The 23,646-nt window shown below is 40.0% G+C and overlaps 1 protein-coding gene across 1 annotated transcript in view; it reads left to right on the forward strand.

Moving 5' to 3' along the window:
- mcf2l2 (MCF.2 cell line derived transforming sequence-like 2) overlaps positions 1-23,646 on the forward strand; it is a 153,961-nt gene that overhangs the window by 123,596 nt on the left and 6,719 nt on the right. Inside the window, exons 22-31 of the mRNA XM_079650069.1 lie at positions 2,726-2,818; positions 3,790-3,868; positions 8,851-8,887; positions 9,132-9,229; positions 12,750-12,845; positions 15,278-15,376; positions 16,925-16,996; positions 17,420-17,530; positions 18,609-18,718; positions 21,437-21,552. Coding sequence (XP_079506195.1) covers positions 2,726-2,818; positions 3,790-3,868; positions 8,851-8,887; positions 9,132-9,229; positions 12,750-12,845; positions 15,278-15,376; positions 16,925-16,996; positions 17,420-17,530; positions 18,609-18,718; positions 21,437-21,552 — 911 coding nt within the window. The remainder of the gene's footprint in view (positions 1-2,725; positions 2,819-3,789; positions 3,869-8,850; positions 8,888-9,131; positions 9,230-12,749; positions 12,846-15,277; positions 15,377-16,924; positions 16,997-17,419; positions 17,531-18,608; positions 18,719-21,436; positions 21,553-23,646) is intronic.

Raw genomic sequence — 23,646 nt, forward strand, 5'->3', positions numbered from 1 at the left:
AGGCAAAGTTGACGTTCAGTGTGTTGCCGGGAGCATATAAGGATTTATCCACCATGTTGAAAATGTTAAAAAAAATATGTCTTGAGAACACGGCGTGCGGAAATATACGGGTCGTGCTGCAGCTAGATGTGCCTGTCCTCTGTAAGAAGGTGTCGGCGACTGACATGCAAGGAAGAACAGCTGTCCACAGGCTGTTCCAACTTTAACAACTATTAACTTCCAGGGTAGTGAATTGAACATGCAATTGTTGTGGGCGTGTGGTATATTTTCATGCACGGACACGCATGTTCCACAACACACAAACTGAACAACACTCAATTTTCCGATCGCTACCAGCGTCCTTGCGATCTTGTTATAATAACAAGTGCACGTTACTGATGCGATATGGTTGAGACCATTCGGGCTTATTCTATAAGGGTGCAAGGAATAGTCCAAGTAGTGGGGGAGTTTTATACAATATGTTTAAAACATAAAAATAAAAAGGTTTAAAAAAGTTATTGTTTAATGTTTTAAGGAGGTGACGCTACTCAGCCAATCAAATCGGTGCAGTCAGCACGATAGATTCAAACACACACAGAGACACGACAAGAGGAGAGAAACAGTCAGAGTAATTTCAAATGGCGGAAGGTCGACAGCGAAAACAGAGCATTTAATTACATTTTCTCTTACTGGACCTCTTTGAAATGCAATTGAATATCCCTGCATTATAGCAACAACAACAATAATAATAATAATAATAATAACAGCAATAATAATTGGGAGGGGGGGTGCGGCTGTTCTTATGTTCTCTGAGGGGAGGCTCACCTACCCACACTTTGAAAAGCCCTGCTCTAAAGTACCGCATTCTCTTCCCCTAAGTCCTTTTGAATTCTCCTATCCACTATCCCTTAACCCCGTGACGTTTCACTCAGAGGTCAAGGAATAGGAGATAGGGTTAGAACTCAGGAGCTGATTTTTAAACTATCCGAACGCAACCAGGGCTTCAAAAGAGGGGTTTGAGCAGTATGAGGGATGGCTACAATGGGTGAACTGTTATTAAAATTGCTTTGTTAAAAAAAACTTCACAGACATGTTTTGTATAGGTATGGCCCTACAATATATGTTTAAAATATAGCATGATAGGTCCCCTTTAAGAGAAGAAAAAAACTGAGTCAAGCAGAATAAATTTAATTTAAAAAATAAAACTATAAGTCGCAAAAAAATAATTTGTTTAATCATGTAAACTATAAGTATTTTTGTTTGCAGTTCTCTTTGCTTCTTTCTCAATGATCAGACTTTTGCTATCGCTGCAGCTCCCTCATTTTCCCCCTCGATTCTGACACAAACGTCCCAGGTTGGCGGGACTTTCAGGGGTGTCCCCATTGGCTACTCAGTTTTTGAGTGACAGCCCACTACACCACAGATCATGCAGCAAACTCCGGAGTCCACTCGGCCACGTTAGTGTCGGTGCCTCCTGGGGAGTTTTCATGAACATATCGGACTTCTCTTATGGATTGCTGTGCATTACAATTGTGTTGTGTAGATTATACTTCATTCCAACTTTACATATTTTAATGCCTGAACACACTGCTGCTGTAAAATAATTGCCCCATTTGGGATTGATAAAGTGTCTGTGTGTCTATTTATTTATTTTATAGATCAAAAAAACACATCTATGTATTTTCAAGTTAAAGGTGATACACAATATAAACTGTATAGCCTACTGTTATTTATTCAAAGACATGTTACATTTCAAAAGCATATATTGCTATGTTTAGGACAAACAATTAAAGACTGCTTTAATTAAAAAAAAATTACAATATAAAAGTGGCAGATTTGCTTTATTAAACAGAGCAGACCTAGGCTGCATACCAACACAATTAGGAACATGCTCACATCTTACTATGTTGGTCTGAAGAGCTGAAGCATTCATACACAATGGATACAAACTGTGTTTTTCTCATTCTATATCATGTGAGAAAATAATATAGATTTAGCATTACAAATTTGACATACTATTCCTAGCCTGTTTTTGGTCTAAATATATTTTTTAACAAATATGATGAAAAGACTGATTATTGACTATTGCAAGTAACCTGTTCAACCTGTTTGTAATACACAGAAAGAGTTTTGGAGACATCAATCTTTAATGGGACTTTTTTTTAACTAAATGAGGAAATAGAATACAAACTGCATTAGTTTGGGACAATTTTCAGTGTCCCATTAATACACATAAACCCTTCTTTGGTGAAATGTAGCTTCTTGTTCTGTGCCGGGGCTTTTTTGGTTGGTTGAACCCCTGAATGGGGGACCACTGGCACAACCCACCAGAGAGGTCTGATCAAGGAGGGAGCGCCCGTAAATAATTGCTACATCTGTAGGTACTTGGTACAATTGCAAAGGAGGAGAGGAGCTACGTCATTACGTTACCGTTTCCATTGCTGCAATGCCAACGTGAGACACATCAAGCTATATAGCACTTTGGTGTGTTTAATTGAAGTTTAAAACTCCTTACTCATCTATAAATGTGTGCCAGCCAGGCAAGACAAGAACAACTGGTTAGCGCACAGGCATCGAACCAGCCCTATAACCGACTCCGTGGAAAAGGGGTAATAGTGATGTAGATTGTTAGTAATTCAGGAAAGTGCCAGTTGGTTGGTTTCTGCGGGTCTATGGAATGAGTTTATTTTGTAAATGTTGAGTCATTGTGGCATCTCACGGTGTCTCTGCTCTGCTTCCTGTCCAGATGAGTGCAGTGGGGATCACAGAGAACGTGAAAGGCGACATCAAGAAGTTTGAGGTGTGGTACAACAACAGAGAAGAGGTTTACATCATACAGGTATGTTGATGTTTAACAAAAAACAACAAAGATTAGAATCAAATCAAAATGTAGACTTATGAAGCAGCACATTGTTTTTAATACTTTTCTATATTATCATCTCACAATCCCTTAGACTTATCTAGTGACCCTGTGAAGGGGACCAGACCCCTAGGTTGGAATCTATCTGAGTAGCTTCTCATGACTAGGTCCACTCCACCTGGAGTTGCTCAGAAAGTTAAATCATTCTTATATATTGATGCACCAGTATTACAAATCTGTAAAATGTGTAATATAATCATTGATGTCCCAGAGGGAACATTTTACTGCAGAATAAATACTTTTACTTTTGATACTTGAAGTATTTTTTGTTGATAATGCTTCTGTACTTTTACAGAGGGGTTGTTCAAATCCATATATAGAATATTGGAAAAAATAATGAGAAAAGAAGGAGTATGTCCTTTGCTGTGTATACTAATGTCTAATGTAATATCGTGTTCATTTTATAAAGAATACATGTATTGTACAAGAGGAAATCAAATATATATGATTAAGATATTATGTGTTTTATGAAAATAATATTTAAACTGAGGGGACATACATGTACACTTTATTATATATATATATATAAAGATTAATATTATATATATAATTTTTGGAGGCATTCAGTGATCTTTTCCACGGTCGTCCTCTTGGAGGCAGTGTTGTACCGCACAGCAACACAGAAAAACTGCAGGAGGTTTAAAAAAGTGTGTGTGTGTGTGTGTGTGTGTGTGTGTGTGTGTGTGTGTGTGTGTGTGTGTGTGTGTGTGTGTGTGTGTGTGTGTGTGTGTGTGTGTGTGTGTGTGTGTGTGTGTGTGTGTGTGTGTGTGTGTGTGTGTGTGTGTGTGTGTGTGTGTGTGTGTGTGTGTGTGTGTGTGTGTGTGTGTGTGTGTGTGTGTGTGTGTGTGTGTGTGTGTGTGTGTGTGTGTGTGTGTGTGTTTCCTCCGCAGGCTCCTTCCATGGATGTGAAAAACAATTGGGTGTTGGAGATTCGTAAAGTTCTTACAGGCCAACTCGAGGCGTGCAGAGGTATACACGAACACACACACAAACTCGTCTTCCAATGCCCCCTATTTTTTATTTAGTTAAAGGTTAGAGACGATGCCAAATAATAACAAATTAGAAGGAAAAAAACTTTTTCTTTTCCTTGTTGATGGCAAAAAAGGTCAGACATTATACAATTTAAAATAAAAACAATAATCTTGGCTTGATATTGATAAAGAAAATGTTTTTATGAACCACACAGCTTCTGGTCTTCCAAGACCCGATCGGACAAAAAGACGTGGCGCAGGCACGAAACATACTACCAATAGAAATACTTTGCTTTTAAAATCGTTCTGTGTGACAGGAAATAAATGGGAAAATTGTGTTGTTGAACACGAATCAATAGATTAAATGTATTTCGTGACTATTACACGAAATGCCGTGAGACTGGGTTGGAAGCCCATAGAGCTAGCTTTAATTCACCATTTAGTTGGAAGGTTGCACAATGACCAATGGACTTTTGGAGTTTATATATAGTGCTTTGTCCACTCTTTACAACCTCTGAAAGCGCTTTACATTTACACATCATCATTCACCCATTCACACGCCATTCATACACAGCAATCGAGACAGCGAGACACAACGAAACACAGCCTCGCCGCGTCCCGCCGTCTCAGGGAGGAGAAATCGGTGTGGGTGGAGCTGCAGCTGAGGAAAGATTGAGTGTGTGTGAGGAAGTCCGTGGATTGGTCAATTTGGACCAATAGGGCAATGGGGCAGCATTGATGACTCTGCAGACCGTTTACATGCAGAAAAACCTTCACAACACACAAGGGGACGGGTAATAACCAGAACAGCATGACATGGGGCCTTTAACTTTTCTTACCTTACTTACAATTTAGCTTGACTTAGTTGTAAAAGTACGGAGCCCCTAAAGGGACATGGAAAAAAAAAAGAGAGAAAAAAAATAAAGTCAGGAAAACGGGTTCGTTTCTCGTGCGCAGGAGAAACGAACCCGTTATCCTGACTTTATTTTTTTTCTCTCAAAAAGTTACCGATGCACCAAGGAGGAAGTGGAACACACAGGAGACAACCATTTCATTGCAGACTGTTATGTTTACGTGGGGAAATGACAGTGCATACATTATTTGAGATATATTTTGGTTTAAGCACCGGATTGACAAAACAGGAGAGTCTGTAAACCAGTCTGCTTTGATCTATGAATTAATGTCCGTGACTCTCAGAGTACCTGCTGCCCGCAGCTGTTTAAACACTCCCCCCCCCCCCACACACACACACACACACACACACACACACACACACACACACACACACACACACACACACACACACACACACACACACACACACCCAGTGGCGGACTGGCCATCGGGACGAATCCCAATGGGCCGGTACCAAAGTGGGCCACTACTATGTCCACCGTTTTTTTTCATGTCCCCTTAGGGGCTCCGTATAAAACTCCTATTTATTTAGAGGCTTATATTTTGTGGCTAAAGCTAGCTAACGTAGAGGGTTAGCGGCTTTAGCCAGCCCCAGCTTTGTTATAGTAAGTGGATGTGATAGCTGCCTCCCCTGGTGCTTTGTCATTGTAGTCTAATGACAAAACAAGTGAGCCTATATATCTTTTACGCTGTGAAATTAGTTCATTGGACTATGGAAGGTAAAGACATGTTTTAAAGTGGTCTACAAACGTTACAATTGTGACACACTAACACAATTCCCCAGACAGTGTGCTGGTCATGTTTAAAAAACATACTAAAAAGTGATTTGACTCTTTTACTGTTTGATTTTCTGCTATCATTACAACTCAATTGCTTCCTGTTATCATGAAAATGTTCAGTATTTATCAGCACATCTACAAGTCATCCCTCCCTGCAGTCTGCTGATAAGCTCGTCATCCTCTCTCACACTACCAAGTCAGGGAAACATCCTCTTTTCAATACTGTCTGTACTACTTACACAGAAAACACATTTTAATTTGCGACATTCAAACATGTTCACAGTTTTATGACCAGGTTGTAGCTGACAATGCATCACAATATTTAGTCAGGACTGCTTCATTTTAAGAGTTAAAAACAATTGATGAAAACTAGTGTCATATCATGTAACATATCAACAGTAGGGCTCGGCGATTTTGAAAGATAACCTATACACAATAATATTGACTCATATTGCAATTGCGATATCATTTGCGTTTTGTGAGGGGGAAAATTCAACATAATTCACATTTCATTGAAAAAAATTAAATAAATGATATTGTGGTTATTTTACAAGAGGATCTTTACATAAAAAGGATTTTTAAGTATGTAGAATACCATTATGCCGGGACTTCTTTGAAGCACCATACTATATACAAATATGTTCACATATTTTTTCTTTGCATTAACATTTTTGTTATTGCACTCATCCATATTGCATAACGATTTAACGTTGATTAATTGTATGGCCCTAATCAACAGTTTAAACCATCATAAAAGTCTTAATAATACTTTAAGCCATGTCAGGACAATTCGTAATACTCACAAGCATACAAAGGCTCAAACATGCACTTACATACATACAGTACCGCACACTTACTCGCTGCCTGTGTGTCCACTGGCCCCCCCCCCCCCACCTTCCTGTTTTACCACCTCTCCTGCCCCCCCTCTGTACCAGTAAGCACCGTCGTCAACAGTTCCACTCTGTTGCCTGACTAACAGCAGAACCCCCCCAACGTGAGCCGCACACTGTGTGTGTGTGTGTGTGTGTGTGTGTGTGTGTGTGTGTGTGTGTGTGTGTGTGTGTGTGTGTGTGTGTGTGTGTGTGTGTGTGTGTGTGTGTGTGTGTGTGTGTGTGTGTGTGTGTGTGTGTGTGTGTGTGTGTGTGTGTGTGTGTGTGTGTGTGTGTGTGTGTGTGTGTGTGTGTGTCACACACACCTCTGACTCCATGTGAGGAGGGTCTAGGTAAGAGAGAATGAATTGGTGTGGGGAAAGGAGAGGGAGGAGATTGAAAGTGATGGGAAGAGACAAGACGAGGATGAGGGATGATGGGTGGAGGGAGAATAAGAGATGGACAGAGAGGAAAGAGATTATTCAGGATGGAGGCTGAGAGGCAGCACAAGGGGAATGAAGGAGGCTTGAGAGAGAAGGGTGAAGAGAAGTAGGACGAAGAGGAGCCGTAGGCCTACTCCTTTCAGAAAGAGGAGGAGAGGAAGTGTGAATGTGAGGAGACAAGAGGAAGAGATGGGGTACAATACACAGCCTAAATGCTGTTTTGACAAAAGTAATTTAGAATCAAGGTCAAGCTTTTTCTGGACTTTCAACCACATCATTTTCTATTTGTTAGTCAAATGACGGTGTATACTTTAGATTATAAGCTATTTCCAAAGTCAAGAAAGATCCTTCACTCTTGACTGGGATCTAAGAATGTGATGAAGACAGTACAGTATATATATATATATATATATATATATGTGTGTATATATATATATATATATATATATATATATATATATGTATATATATCAGTAAGTGTAGAGGGAACTAGCAAAGGGAATAAAGTGATGTGTATTTGAATGAACTGCAAGATGTGTAAATGCTGTTCACTCATTTGAAAAGAATAGACTTTGGTTTCACTCCCCATGCTCTCTGCTCATACTGCTTTTGGCCTGCACACACCTCGATGTGCTCAGCCTTTATGAATAAAACATTGTTAGATCCATGATGAAAAAAATATCTCCATTTTGCTGAATACAATATTTGGAGCATGTGGAATGGCTCCATGCTGAGTCTGCATTTGTGCGACAGGTTCATTGGTTACTGGAAATGGGAGGTGACAAGCGAGATCATTCAGAGCTTGGTATTTCACTTATGTGAGCAATGCATTTGGCCAAGGCTGTGCCTCGCTGCAGTTTCTTTACGAGATTCTTCTCCACAGATTTCTTGTCACACAGCAGAATCCTGTGGCAGGCCACATTTGTTAACTTTGCATTTATGAAGTCGCTTGTTTAGATATGAAGCTGTAACCCCAATGACTTCAGTGTGTGGATTTTTCTTTCTTTTTTTATAGCAACACAAAGTGATTTCTATCAGGCCAATAAAAGCAGGTTACGGAGTTGACGCAGCAGTTTGGGCAATTTTATGCATGGAGATAATGCAGAAATGTTAGAATTGCACATGATGTGAAAGGCCAGAGAAGCTTTTGGTGTAAATATGTCTCCAGAGGGAACAGCCTATCAGAAATACAATGATATACGTTCGATCTTTTTGTATCCTGCCCAGTATTGGTTCTTCTTCCTTATTATTTAAATAGCTTTGTCTTTTACGAGGACTCACCTTGAACAAAGCTACTATTCTGTCCAGTATCCTTCATGTCCTGTACAGCGAAGCATTTTAACAGGACCGGTCCAGGTTCCCAAAGAAGCTTAGCCGATACTAGAAGGTGGGGGTAAATCTTTGCAGAACACTTATTGGTCAGAGAGAATCATCAACATCTTCTTGAACCCTACGCCATACACTTGACAAAGTAAACATATAGCTGACACTTTTGTATGAAACAACTTACATACACTTCAATACTGTCTACATACCTACAGGAGCATTTGGGTATCTTATATTGTTGACTAGGGGCTAGTGATTGAACAATTGATCCTCCAATTGGTAGACACCCATTTACCCTGAGCCAATGTTGTGGTGGCAAAGCAAGGATTAAGGCTAGAGTTAGGGTTAGTGCCCCATTTAAGATGTTTCTTTTACTTGCCATTGTCAGGTCCCCATTCACAGTGGGTAATCAAACAGATAAAAAGCACTTGGTACCAAAGATGTAATGAAGTGGATCACAATGCAGTTGGAAATGTTGCATAAGGCATTCTAGGTTCGTATAGTTAAGACCTCAGTCATCAAGGCAGCAGATCAGAAAACGGTCACCAAAAATAATTCTGTATGAGTAGGGTTAGGGTTATGGACCACTGTTGAGGTACTGAAGGAACAATGTCACAATTAAATCTAATGTCTTTCTTCTGTTCACAGAAGCAAGCCAGCACAACATCTCTGGGGCCCCGATGAGGTGAGCCCCCAACATCCACACTCTCACCAAAGAGAGTTTAAAAAAGTACCATTACATAGGTTTTGCACTGGATCTCAATTATGCTTATCCGATCATTCAATATAGGAAAGGGAATTGATTGGATTGTGTAAATTAAGTAAGAGTCATTATGATTCAGCAATTTCATCCAAAAGAAAATCTTTAGAACTTGGTATACCAGATATCTGGTTCAATGTTCCTTGTCCTTCTACTCCATGTACTCCAGGAATGTCTACAAGAAGGCACTGAGACAGTCGGATTCATCAAGTCCAGAGCCAGGCTTCAGGAGATCCAACCCCAGCCCTAACATGAGGCAGAAGAGAGGTAAGAGCTACATACCTTAGAACAGACTCCAAACTAAATAAACTCTTCATACACTCTTGTTTCCTGTTCTTCTGCAAACACACACAATCTCAAACACACTTATCAACCCTTCGCACACATAGTCAAAACCAGTCAGGGATAGCAGGACAGCCTTTCCACACACACACACACACACACACACACACACACACACACACACACACACACACACACACACACACACACACACACACACACACACACACACACACACACACACACACACACACACACACACACACACACTGAGCAAATAGCAAAAGCATCTTGTTTCAATAGACTTAGAAGGCCTAACCCAGGGGTCTGCAACCTTTTTGACCAAAAGAGCCATTTTGCTCCTTTTTCCAAAACATTTTTTTGTCTGGAGCCGCAAAACATATTTCATAGCTTGATAGCTAATAAAGTTGTATTTATTGTTATATCAGACAAAAACTACATTTTTTTTGCATTTATTAGGCTATTTATTACATTATATAAAACTGTTAACCTCTAATAAGAAACAAAGAACTTCTATAAGGAGAATTAGAAATAATACACAGGCCTACTTTAAAATAAATTAAACACAGCACTTGAGGAGTCATCTGCACATTTGAAGGGAAAAAATATATTATTAAAATGGGCCCACTTTGAAATAAATAAAACATATAGCTGCACCCTAAAAAGAGTTAAAGGTAGGGTAGGTAGAATGGAGAAACCAGCTTGAGTGCGCTAGAATTTGAAAATACACAACCGGAACAAATATGCCTCTTCCTTCAGACTTTCTTACAGAGCCCCTCCTCCAACACACACGAACGCGCACATGACCAATGAGGGCACGAGATAAGTTTGTGCACAGATGGAAGGCTGACAGGCAGGTAGGCCATCCAATCATTTTAGCCCGGCCGGCTAAAATGATTGGTCGTGCTTTTTACAGCGCTACGGCTTCCAGAGATTAATTTGTTTATGTATTTATTGTCAAAGCATTTACAGAGCTCTCAAGTCTCACGCATTTGGCGTGAGACACACGCATTTCACTCCATTCACACGCTCACACGCCACACCTTGTATTTCTCAAGCAGAGATTTCTTTCCAGGGTACCGCCCACCAAGTTGCGCCGCAATTTTGTAAACAAACTAGGCTTGTTTGAGACGCGTGCACTCAACTAGCACCCCCCCCCCGTTGACATCAATACAGAGGGCTTCATTACTCCACTAGCACCTCCCCCCCCCCCGTTGACATCCGCGGTACAGAGGGCTTCATGGGAACTTTGAGGGGAGCCAGAAGTTGGAGTACCAAACACCGCTTCCAAAATCTGCATTTAATATATTCATTGCTATCGGGACGTTAAGAGCATTCCATGGAATATAACAAAAAGTGTTTTCTGAAATAAATGACATACCCCATTGAATTATGACTGAAGATCGTCAGCTGTCTTCCTCTCCCTTGTTGTTCCTCGACACGTAAAGGCTGCAGCACCTTTGACAACTTCTCTCCACATATCAAACATACCGGTAAACAAGCATTGTTTGCTGTGAAAGCATATAACTCTGTCCACACAAAATTAAATCCTGTGTTCCTCCGGTACTTTTCTTTGATTTATCCATAGTTCGCTCATCGAGCCGGGGGTCAGGTTATTCGCCTCCAAGAAAAGGCGCTCGCAAGGGACCGTAGCAGGATGTGACGCATATTTTAGTTGACCTAATTAAAACCGTTTTGTCTTTTATTTATGTGTCACAGTATCACCTCAAAATACAAGATACGAAACATTTTCAACCATGCAACAAAATATAAATAGTCCTACAAATACTTTTATTTTATTTCCTTCTTATTTTTGTCTAAACTCAAGGGAGCCAGAGCAGAGGGCTTAAAGGGCTGCATGCGGCCCGAGGGCCGCGGGTTGCCGACCCCTGGCCTAACCCAAAGCTTAACATTAAACCAAATCCTTTCCCTCAATGTGAGTTGAAGGGAATTGCATTATGTCTACAAACGACGGAAGGTGAGTCCCCACAACATGAGTTATACAAGTCTACAAACACAGAGACAGGTGTTGGCTTGTGGGTTTGTACCAGGCATGTGAAACGTTTAACGTGATAAAAAAAACTGTGCTCTGCATATTGATATACTACAACAAGTGGAATATCTGTAAGTGCCGAGTCATTTTGTTTGGGGTCTGACACGGTGACAGTGAAAAAAATCATGCCCACACATCCAAATCAAAGATTGTGCCACACACGCACACAGACAGACAGACGCTGCACTGGACTGTCAGAGCCTCTGCTCTCCAGGCTTTATGACGTCTGTCGTGGATAATGTAGCTCTGACATCTGTAGCTCATTCAGATGCCTCATCTTCTATATAGTGGGAGTGTACCTTGTAAATATGTACCATTGCAAAATGTCCTTTTGACAAAGATAAAACCAACACATTTCGGGCCACATCTGCCACTGCACAAAATACCCTAATTTCTAGATTCAGTGCACAGTATGACTTCACATAAACAATGAAAACTGTGTTTCCAGAAAAACAGACCCTGGTCAATTTGCAAAACGTTTTACCAGTGAATGTGTTGGCTAGGTCTTTAATTATTCATTGCAACTTTAGCACCTTTTCTCTTGTATTTCTAAGTGATGAACCTCACATACCTGAAGGTAATGATGTCATTGGAAAGTGTGAAGCCAACTGAATCTAAATATTTCTAGATTTGACTAGATTTGAATCTCACAAAACCTTAATGCGTTGAATTATACAAACGAGGATCAAATCGGGAAATTAGTTGTTATAATATACTGCACCATAATGCTTCCCACATCATTATTATCTTTTTCCATGTGGTATTATTGCTCTCTTATCAGTGCGCTGATGATGACGGAAATAATAGGAGCCGTTAGAAAGCTAACTCCACCATGCAACAGAGGCCCAGAGCTCTCATAAACACAGTCATTCCCTATAGTATCAATCAGAAAGCTGTACTGCAATAAAATATTGCCATGTTGTAAATTATGAGAGTATTTGCTTAGACCTGCCACCGCTGTGGCTAAGGGGCCAAATTGTTGTCTACCAATCAGCTGGTCAGTGGTGTGATCCGCAGACCCTGCCAATCATAATCATGATGACATTGGAAGTGTAAGGCATGTCTATGGTGTTAAAGTGTTTGTAAATAGCTTTGGGTAAAAACATCAGCTAAATTGAATGTAATTGGAAATTCTCTGAAATGAATGCCAGGGTAATATATAAACAACTGAATGTATAGAGATTTATGACCAACTTGTAATTTATAATGTCTGCCTATGCCTCAAGGTGCATTACTTCAGTCATAGCATGCAAATCTCGGCATATTTTGTGGAATGAAAAATTACCAAACATACAAGCTAAGGTTTCGACAGCACTGTAACTCATGTATCACATTGACACCAATATAAGAACACTTCCTAACAACACTCCAGCCTGCTCTTCTTCTCTCGCTCCTGAACTAAGCCCTGCTCCCTCTTGCTCTCCCACTCAGTTGATGCTTCAGCCAGCCAATCAGGCCTCTTGGCTGCTAACGCTAGGAAACGCTTCACCTTGCAGGGACTTTCCAACAGGAGGTCTCTTCAAGCAGGTAACAGCGCAGTGTGAGACTTTGAGTGCTCACTTATGCTACCTTCATCATGACCATGAGCATCACCATCATCACCACCGCTGGGATATATGTCAACACAATTAGAGTGGTGCAGGAATGAGTCCTAAAACTGGAAATTAGTTAGCAATTTACCGCTTCCGCTTTCTCTTCTCAAAGTCAAAGTTTTTCTGATGTTAAAACAAGTATAAGAGATTTTCAGGTTTTGTTCTGCGATATAAAACACGTTAGTAAATACCCACTCATGAATGTGCAAAGTTTCTAATTTGTCATAAAAACTGAGGTTTGCTAACAAGTGACTAAACAAGACTACTAAACGTCAGCACGCCAAATATTAGCTGCCTTTTAGCTTAGCGGTGGTGATGCGCAGCCATGTGAATGTGATGTTTTTCATTCATAGGTTGCGTTAGCATTTTCATTCTGGGGATTACATTTACGCTTCAATAATATTCAAAGTGGTGTCTTCATTGCTTTTGTCAAGGGACCGCTTGGATGCTAACTAACCCTAACCCTAATCTAAACCCGGGTATACAAAAATACGTCTTAACTGCACCACTCTATAAACCGCACAGTCTTTCTTGGTTCTCTTCGTCTGTGACTGCTTTCATCATCATCATCATCATCATCATCATCATCATCATCATCATCATCATCATCATCATCATCATCATCATCATCACCACCACTCATCATCATCAATCATCATCATCATCATCATCCAGGCTCCATTCACATAACTGCTGTGGTCTTTCTCATCTTCAAATGTCACATACATTTCTGCATGTCGCTGTTGTGTCAGCATAATGAAGGCCACAAATTCTTTTACTACACTTGCTCATATTTTATCCCTTCAAGTCAGTAGCCTTTGCATCTGCCCGCACTACAACAAGGAACCTGTGATTTCCGAATGAGAGGGATGGACTGCTGTTGCAGAGACAGCAGGCGAGATAGAAAGGGAGAATCTGCCAGAGTCCTGGCAGTAGTGACGCAGTGGCGAGGCTAAATGATGCGGCGCAGCACAGCGCTAAATGTCACCCTCTAATATTGAAGCCCTCTTGACATTTGGAGGTGCATTAACATTTTTGGAGGGGGACGGGCTAATTCCAATTACAGCTTTCCATGTGACAGCAGTGCAGTTACTCTTCAAGTCAAACATGCCCCTATTGAGATCACAGAACCCAGGAATGAAGAAAGTGAAAATGATGCATTGTAGAGATTTGTTTCAAACTATAAATGTTATTTAAATAGAAATAGATTTCCTGTTGTAGACTTTTTTATACTTTAAAAGTAGGAGAATAGGCTTGTATTGGAATCAGGCTTACTGTATATATAATGACCTTTTATGGGAGTGCTTGACTCAATAAGCCCAACATGTTGGATCAGTGCTCTGTCCTTTGACTCACAGTGACATCGATGTTTTTTTACAGTGACAAAGCATTTCAACTCAGTGGTGAAAAGCAGGTGGAGTTCAACATGCAACTTTAACCCCAGTCATTACAATTCAAGGGGGCAGACATTGATGTCAATTGATGGACAACTTCCTTAAAAATAAGTGAAAGCTAGGTTTGATCTGTCCCTCAGATTCATTCTGCCACCTCAAAACAAAGGACACCAATGACATTTACGAATGACATTCAAAAAACTCAAAAGGAATGTGTCTTAAGAATATAAAAATATATCCAATGAAAACTTTTCAGAGTGCTTTCTTTGGTTTTATGCAGAGTAGGGCAAACATTGGGTTTTGGAATATCCTTTCACTTCCATCATATTCTTAAAATTCTAGGATTGGGATGAAACATCAAAAAACAATAAATTCAATACAGAAAAAACAAGTTTTCTTTCACCCCTCTAAAACATTTACTGACTTTTCTGAAGTTTTTCTATTAAATGAAATGGTCTCCTTCGATCTTCGATACGGAGTTTGTAAATTTTAATCGTGGTAATGTCCGTAGTTTCCGTTACAATATATATATATATATATATATATCCAAACAAACTCCATCCACTGAGGAAGAACGTGAGATGAGGTTAAGGGCTCATATCGAAATAGAAAGTTGAACTTAAGTTTTATTTGTCAAAAACATGATTACATTAGTACATCATTTCATGCATGTCCCGCTTCCTCTTTTCATTCGCATGAAATGTTGTAGAATCTTCTTTCTAAATGATTTTAAAACAATGTTAAAAATACTGAAGGTGGTTGTCAGGAAGTCGGATGTTAAGCTACTAACTCTTCCCTTCCTTTGTTCCCTTATGCTCTCACCTTTCTTTTTCTTTCATTTCAAATCTATAACACCATCTCTTTGACCATGCTCCTCTGCTTCTTCATTTATCCTCCCTTTACCTCCTTCTATCTTTCCTTCCTTGTCTCCTTCGGCGTCCTTTCCTCCCTCCTAACCCCTCTCCGGCTATAGCTCCTGCTGCTAAGGAGGCAGAGGTCACCCGTCGCTTCTCTCTCGCCTCCTCCCTAACCTCCTCTTCCTCCTCCACTTTCGCCGCACGACGCACAAAAGGTACCTGATTTATCAACCGGTCTCCCTGCCGCCATGTTTTTCTTTTTTCTATATTTGCTTGCGTTTTTGATTCATTCATAATTAGGTTTTGGTGGCTTAATGATAAGACCCTCTTTGTTTTTTATCTCTGTCTATACAGATCCGTGTTGTCAGAATTATGCATTTAAAGGCAAACTATTGCACCTTGAAATACATTTTAAAATCTCTTGGATATAGGTTTTGAATAATTATGGTTTCTGTTGGACTTCAGGTCAGTCATGACCAAAACACACGCTCACATTGAACCTGTAGTGAGAAAATTGTGTGTGCATTTATAAAGAAAAACCCTATTTTCTTATTACCTTCAGCCCATGTACTGCTCTCTTGGAATATATGAGATGCATAGAGAAAGTCAAGCCTTTGCTGGGAATGAAAATAAACATTAGGCTGCAAATGAGTTGACATATATATTTTTTTCTTTTAAAGCAACGGTAAGAAAATAAGAATTTTGATAAGCTGACATTTGGAACGGGTGACATTCAAAGTGACAGTAGAAGTGCAATTTACTATAGGAATATAGATGAGAAGTTCATTTCAACAGGGCCGAGGCAGGGGAGGAATTAAAAGAACCGGCACAGAGCTATTCAAGTTTTCTCTGACCTATTTTCACTCTGTGTGGTCTCTGCATTTATTGTAATTGTTCTCCTTCCATGCAGTGACCTCTGATTTTAATTGCCGTCCAACATGTGCACTTATAACAGGGAAAAATATGATTTCAATGCATACATGTTTGTGTCTTTTAATTTACAATGCATATCTTATCTCTGTCCTAATTTCAGCCTTGTAAATAACATTCATGACCTAATATATAGGATACTTTTCTTTTAGAGTAAGTATAAGAAAAGCATTACACTGATAACGTAGCATAAATTCATCAAGATAATTGGCCTTGATCACGAAAATATGGACGGAAAGGAAAGAATAATTATTTTTTTTTACCTCAAAAAAATCTAATCAGTTTCAGCTTCAAACGAGAAGGAAAATAGTTCATAGTTCATATTTATGCTTTCATTTTGGTCAATTGGAGTCACAACCTACAGAATATTATATTTCACCAGAATTCTCAGAAATGATACAGCTTACGATTTCTTTATCCGTCTTAATAAGTAATACAACTAATGAGAATAGGGATGCTTACAGTTGTGACAATCTGTGTCTTCCAAAGCTTGTGATGGTCACTTAGTAAGACATAGAGATGAACAGTCAAACTGCAAAGATCTTATAAAACCACTAATACAGCTGGAAACTGAACTGCAAACACGCTGTGTACCAGATGGCAGTTCAGACTCTTTGCTATGAATAAAATCATAGCAAACCTTTTATGAAACTTACACTCTGAACGATAAAAAAGTGTTTACTCTAACAGATGGAAGCTCATTGCTACACATTTCATATCTAAATGTGTTTTACAATAATTGTCCAAATGGGGTTTTGGGGCAATGCTGTGTGTCTGCCTCCTTTTTTACCATCCAATAAAGCTTCTTGTTGCATGTTATCTTCCCTGGACAGGTCCCCTGTCTGCTAGCATAAAGAGCAAAAGACATGAGATAAAGAGTGATCCCACTCCATTTGGTTATGAAGGTACTTGAACATGCAAAGATATATTTCTGTACAGGCACTGAGCATGCTGGGCCTTTTAGCGTTTCCTTTGGTTTACAAGGTACAATGTATTTGTGAGATTTTTATTTTATTTTTGATGTGTGTAGTGTGTGTGCACGTATTTATGTGATTGTTCAATTCCATTTCTTGCCTGCTGTGTTGACTTGCGTTGTGATTTGTGCCGTGTCGTTTCCAAATGCATGAGCATCAAAGAAAGATAAGATCAAATGTGTTGGTGTGGTGAGGGGTTTGGTGTTTTTTAGGTGTATTGACTTATTGGTAGATTTCTGCATGAGTTGAGTCCCACCACTTTATCGGTAGCCTCACGTTTTGATTTTTGTTTGACGATGTTGAGTGGCAATCATGACGTAAAGGATTGGTATAAAGCATTTGGCTTCCCTCCAGATACTTTGCGTGGTGCTATGGCTGCAGTCAGGAAGCGTCAGAGCCTTATTAGCAGCACTGCTACTGCTGCTAGCGCCACTTCAACTGTCCCTAGATCCACATCCCAACCAGGTAACTGCAGGTCAATTGTCTTGTCGGTTTTGATAAGTTGAGAAGAACGTTGTGTTTGGCTTTGGTTAATAATTTGGTTTTGAGCAGTCTTTTTTAGATCAGTGTGTCCTTCTGATGTGTTTGTTTAACTTATTTCTACAGCATGTTAGCCTCGTACTGATCTTAAAGAAATAGATCTCGAAAAATCTTGCTCGAATGCAACCTCTAGGTCTATCTTAACCATGTAATCATCAAATGACTCCAAACAGGTTGTGCCAATAGTCTGTCAGTAACATCCAGAGTTACCTATATTACTGTTACAAACCTAACCCTAACCCTAGGGTTACGTCCAGGCAGCTAATGCATGTCTGAACGGTTGAAGAGAGGTTGTGGTCACCATGTTCAGAACAATGCGTTGACTTTTGTCTTCTTTGACAAATTCAAACGCGATGAACCAAAAGTGATTGGTGATTATTTACTAACAAACTGTTTTCTGGCGTTGTGCAATAAGCTTTGACTGAAAGTGTAGAAGACTTTACCCACTCAGTGAACCAGAGAAGGCAAACAGCCTCCACCCAACAGCTTGGCCACTTTATATAACTCCTAAACTTTAAAATCCAACATAAATTCTAAATGTAACCATTGCTTTCACTAATATAGTTGCCTTGAATTTGTTGTCATAATTAGCTTTTCTGGTAAATGCCTCTAAACTTCTGCTTCTGAAGATTTACAAAATATGTGCAGTACTTCGCCAATTCTTGCACAGCTTTATATATTATCTCCTGTTGCCAGTACATTTTAACCCAACAAGTGTATCATGGATCTTTCATTTTGACTTCCTGGAAAATTGGGATTCATCATATGTCGGTCATGTCTTTTGAATCAGTATTGCAGTCATTTTGTGTGCAAGAAGCTTGGTTAGAGGTTTAATTATTGCGATAAGATGCATCGAGCTTTCATGATGATGCAAGACCACCTAAATGCACATCAACATTGCTATAATGTCAATGGAGCTACGTCAACTTCCAAATGGAATAGTGATATCCCTCTTGTTTCTGAGTCAATTTTGTGGCTAATAATTTGCATTGATTCTCCGCAGGTTGGGCCCAGCGGCGTCACCCTTCCATGGACACAGACGACTTTGAGACGATCCCCTCCAGTGCTGAGGAATCCTCCAACTCTTCAGAAGAAGAAGGCAACAATAAAAATGTAGGTTACTCTCAAAATTGTAAAAACCTGTCAAACATTGGTCCGAAAGAAAAATGTAGCTCCACCCTACCTATTCCAGTTATTCTAGGTCTCGTCAGCTTTCGCCTAAAAAATGTACATTCTACGATCAACGCCCAATGACAGTAACCCACTTATCCCGAGTTTCCTCTCTACTCATATTCCACTTTCTCCCATTTTCTACAAAATCCCCTCATGATCCCCCTGACAGAGGATCCCACCTTTGCTTAATGTTTTCCCATGGATACGTGACTCGTTATGGGCAGGCACTGATGACTTGACATTTAAGAAACGAGGGAGGGGAGACGAGGAATGGACGGTTTATAGCTGCACAGGTCTGCTGGGTATCACATCCATTATAATATGTAGAATGCACAGTAGAAAGACACAAACTGGGAATGGCCCACACTTTGGCACACTTCTTCAAATATATGTACATGTTACATTAAGTATCATGCAAAATAGGGCATATGTTAATCCTGTCTATGTATTATTATTTTTCCACATCATATCTTTCAACAGCTATATTATAAACTATTCATTAATTAAGCTTTGAAAAGTATTAATACAAATTAGTCAGCGAGAACCATACAGATTGTCTACCTATACAGGAGTCACAGAGTCTGTTTTGCTTGTTTAAGTTCAAACATATAGAAGACCATTTGAAATCATAGTGGTGTGTCTTTTTCCAATAAATGATATACAGCAAAGTTAATCAGGTTTCACTTTTTTAACATTAATTAGCTTCAACTCAAAGCCTTTTTTTTGTTTGTGAGAAACTTTATTTTCCTTTTTCTTAAACAACACATACAGTTTCAGTGACAAAAAATTGCAGGTTTCCATTTTTTAAGGTCGAGATACATGTTAGTCATGGTTGACTATCGAAAATCTGTGTTCTTATTCAGTTTTCTTTTTTAAATGTAAAAAAATAAAGTAAAGAATAAGTTAGGGAAGAGTAGGCAGTTTCAAACTTTCCATGTATGTTAAAAATGCCTGCCATGTCCTATATAATTTAATAGGAGCCTTCTCAAAGCCGTTTTGACAAGCAAAAGCAATCGTCATTAAAAACATTTGACTTTAAACTTTTAACAAGTGTAACGGCCCGTCCACACGGCGGCGTGCGTTGAAGCTTCAACGCTTCTTCCCATTCACTTTGAATGGGGTGACGTCACGCTTTGCCGAACTGCATTGTGGTTCCGTCGCTTTGCGTTGCTTGCGTTGTGGGGTGGGGGGGGTGCTAGTGGAGCACGCTCAGGTACTGCGGACCGCATAAAGCTTAGCAGACTCTAGCAGACTCTTCACGCTAACGAAGGATCACTTCTAGGCAGGGTTGGGAGGGTTACTTTATAAATGTCATACTTTCTTTTTCCATAACAGATGGGTATGTTTTGGTGCACAGGAGACACTTATTTTACTGTTTTAATGGCTTATCAAGAACTCAAACACAACATCTTGGTGTCATTCTGGACAGCTCCCTCTCATCTGCACCCCACATCAAAAATATCACCCGGACTGCATTCTTTGTACTGTCTTAAAAGTAACCTTTCCTTAGAATATGTTTTGAATTGTAAGGTGTCCTTCGGTGCTTTGAAAGGCGCCCCTAAATAGAATGAATTATCATTATTATTTATTATCTGAAACGATGTAATAACTTTTAAAACTTGCATTCAGCAGCAGCAGGCCATTCACTTTGATTTGATCCCGTTATGAAATGTCATCATTTCGACAATAAATAAATGCTACATAAACGTTATCTTGCACATTTTATCCAACCATCTCCGTTTCTAACTTTCAATATATTTTAATAGAGATCTCTCTCATCTGCGTGCGGGGGCGGCGCCTCACAGACACGCTGCATCTCTCTCTCGCTCACAGACATGCTGCAGCGCTGTGCAGTGTGCACACAGTTCTGCAGGTAATGAATATTACATTTTCTGAGGAAACTTATCCACCAAAAATTCCAATAAGTATTCCAAAATGTATTCACTTCAGGTTTACAAAATTAACTGTAATCATATTACTCGTTTTTCAAATGTAACGCCAGCTGAATACAGTTAGCCTACTTGATTGTTGTATTCTGATTACGTAACGTCGTTACATGTATTCCGTTACAACCCAACCCTGCTTCTAGGCTACTGTCCCGCAGCCCCTGCCTCTCTGTTGGACTCTGTCGCAGCGTGGCTACTGCTGTTGTGCGGAGCGCATTAACCAGACTCTTCAATCACAACGAAGGATCACTTCTTCTTCAAGGCAGGGAAGGTTTCGCAGTACGCAGTCTACTGTCCCGCAGCTGCTGCCTCTCTTTTGGACTCCGGTACTGCACCTTACTCACGAGACGTTGTAAAAAAAAAAAATGGGTTGGAGGCGAACGCAGTAACCACTCCGCCAACGCCACAGTCACCCCCGTCGTGCGGGCCGGATGAGAATGTCTGGCGGGCCGGATGTGGCCCGCGGGCCGCCAGTTGGTGGTCACTGCTCTAGCCAATCAAACTGCAGTTTGCCGTGTAACGCAGCGTCCACACGGCAGCGTGCGTTGAAGCTTGCCAGCGGGCGTGTCTGAAATGTGAATGGGAAAAAGCGTTGAACCTTCAACGCACGCCGCCGTGTGGACGGGCCGTAAGGGTTCAATGAAACCAAGCATTTTCACCAAATTGAAACAGGTCCAAAATGGAAGTGACTGGGGTTGTTTTATTTGTGCAGGGAGACAGCAGTCGTTACCGGGTGCAGCTGACCTACCAGTCCCGTGATGCACAAGATCTCTCTTTGGGGACGGGGGACCTGGTCCAGTTTCTGGAGGAGGCGGAGAGCGGACACTGGTGAGTTTTAGTCACCTCTTATTGGAAATGTGGGATTTCAGTGAGCTTTTTCGTGCCAACTCATTGTTTCCCTGCTTGGTTGCAGTTCTACTCCACTTTGCATTATATATAAAAACCTTTGGCATAGTGGGCCCTATCTTTCATTTCAAACACGTTTTGCTACTTAATTCAGGTCCAGGAGCACACATTTACCAGTTTAATGCCAGTTCAACAAAAGCAGCATTTCTTATAATCTCACTTTGGATGTATTTATTTGAGTTCTCCTAAGGAATTTATATGTTTGGCTCATCATTCTTTGAAGAAGATTACTAATGTTGAAGCAAATATTCCATGGCAGGAAAAGGACCATGCAGTTATTAACTTGTGTACTTAGTTTTTTGATGTTGAAAATAGGCTTGTCAATACCTGCATGCTTGAATGTGGAATGGCAGAGTTAATTTGTGAGCAGCAGGCAGTGTTAAGGTGATATTACACCTCTCTCTCTCTCTCTCTTGCTCGCTCACGCACGCACACAAAATGGCTTGTGCCACACACACACAGAGCTTGAATGAAACAGAGACCCAGAAGTATGCTACTTGTACTGTTCTGTAGCATATTATTTTGAATCAATCCTTTTTCAAATTATGAATTTCACACATAAAAAAAAAGACATACATTTCCTGAGGGGTGCTTCAGCAACCCCTAGCGCCCCCCTGGCGCCGCCACTGCCTGTGCCCCCTTAGCCTGCCTTTATATAGATCCTGTCTCCCTTGTCTTGTTGCCAGTTCAGTCAGCGTCAAGTCCATGTCTTTCTGCTAAGAGCTAAGAACCGAGTTTGGAATTAATTTGATCCTTTGCATTGGATGGAACTACTTTGGTAACCTTTGCCTCGTAAGAGTGTTACCTCTACGGAGTGATTTTCTGTTGTGCACATGGTGCCTTTTTTTCAGTAAAGACTTTCTTTTGTACTTTGTTTGTCGAGTCATGCTTTTGGGTTCATACTGGTTTGCCTAGTCGTGACATATATATTTATTTGATTAACATTATATACATTAAATTCTCCCATTTCAGCGCTATGTCAATTGTGTTGCATACAGTGTGTGATATTCACCTTGATTGTTTGCTTTTGGGGGAAATGGAAAGGGAAAATACATATTGTAATTAGGGATGTTCCGATCAACTTTTTTTGCTCCCGATCCGATTCCGATCATTTGATTTTGACAATTTGCCGATACCGATTTTTCCCGATCCGATCTTTATGCAATGCATTAAGGGAAAAAAAAGCAAAAAAGCATTCAAGTTGTCCCTTAAGGTTATTTTTTTATTTAAATTGGATATTCTATCCAACATGGCTTCTTTCTTTCACAGCAGCATTGGATCAGTTCAGTTGTGCAGCATTGGATCAAAACAAAAATAAAGCTTTCAGTACTCGTTAGCTTACTGCTACAATTAGACACTGCGCCCTGCCCACTCTGTTGCCAGATTTGAGAGGAATAAGCAACCAGGTCTATGAAAACAAGCCCCAAAGAAGCAACACACACATGATGTTGTGTAATTTGAAACCAAAACTAAGGATGACTTTAAGACTTGAACATGGTCATTTTTGTTTTTGTAACATTGAATACAACATTTTAAAAAAAAAAGTATTTATAAAAATAATAAAAATATCCCGATCCCCGATTTTTTTTCTCCCGATTCCGATCTTTTGAAAATCACGTGATCGGCTCCGATCCCCGATCACGTGATCGGATCGGGACATCTCTAATTGTAATTATGAATATTGTTTTATAATATAGTTCAGGTTACAGTGCAGAACCACTGCACAGATGAAGGTCACTTTGCGAACATTATTAGACTCCAACTCTGCACAATTGTTTTCAGCAAATGAGCAATGCAATTTGGCATGTCGTGTTTATTGCCTTTTTGTTAATTGCCCCATAAATGACAAAATCAAACCAAATTGGTACATTTCTGTATTTTCAAAGGTTGTGGTTTTGTGCTTCATACTGTAAATAGTGCTCCTGTTGTTTATGTTCTTTAACTCAAGACAAGAAGAAGAAGTCATGATTCTTCCGTTTCCATATTCTTGAGGTCGGTTTCAGCTTCAAAAGTAGC

Source organism: Notothenia rossii, assembly GCF_949606895.1.
Source record: "Notothenia rossii genome assembly, chromosome: 1".
NCBI classification, from domain to species: Eukaryota; Metazoa; Chordata; class Actinopteri; order Perciformes; family Nototheniidae; genus Notothenia; species Notothenia rossii.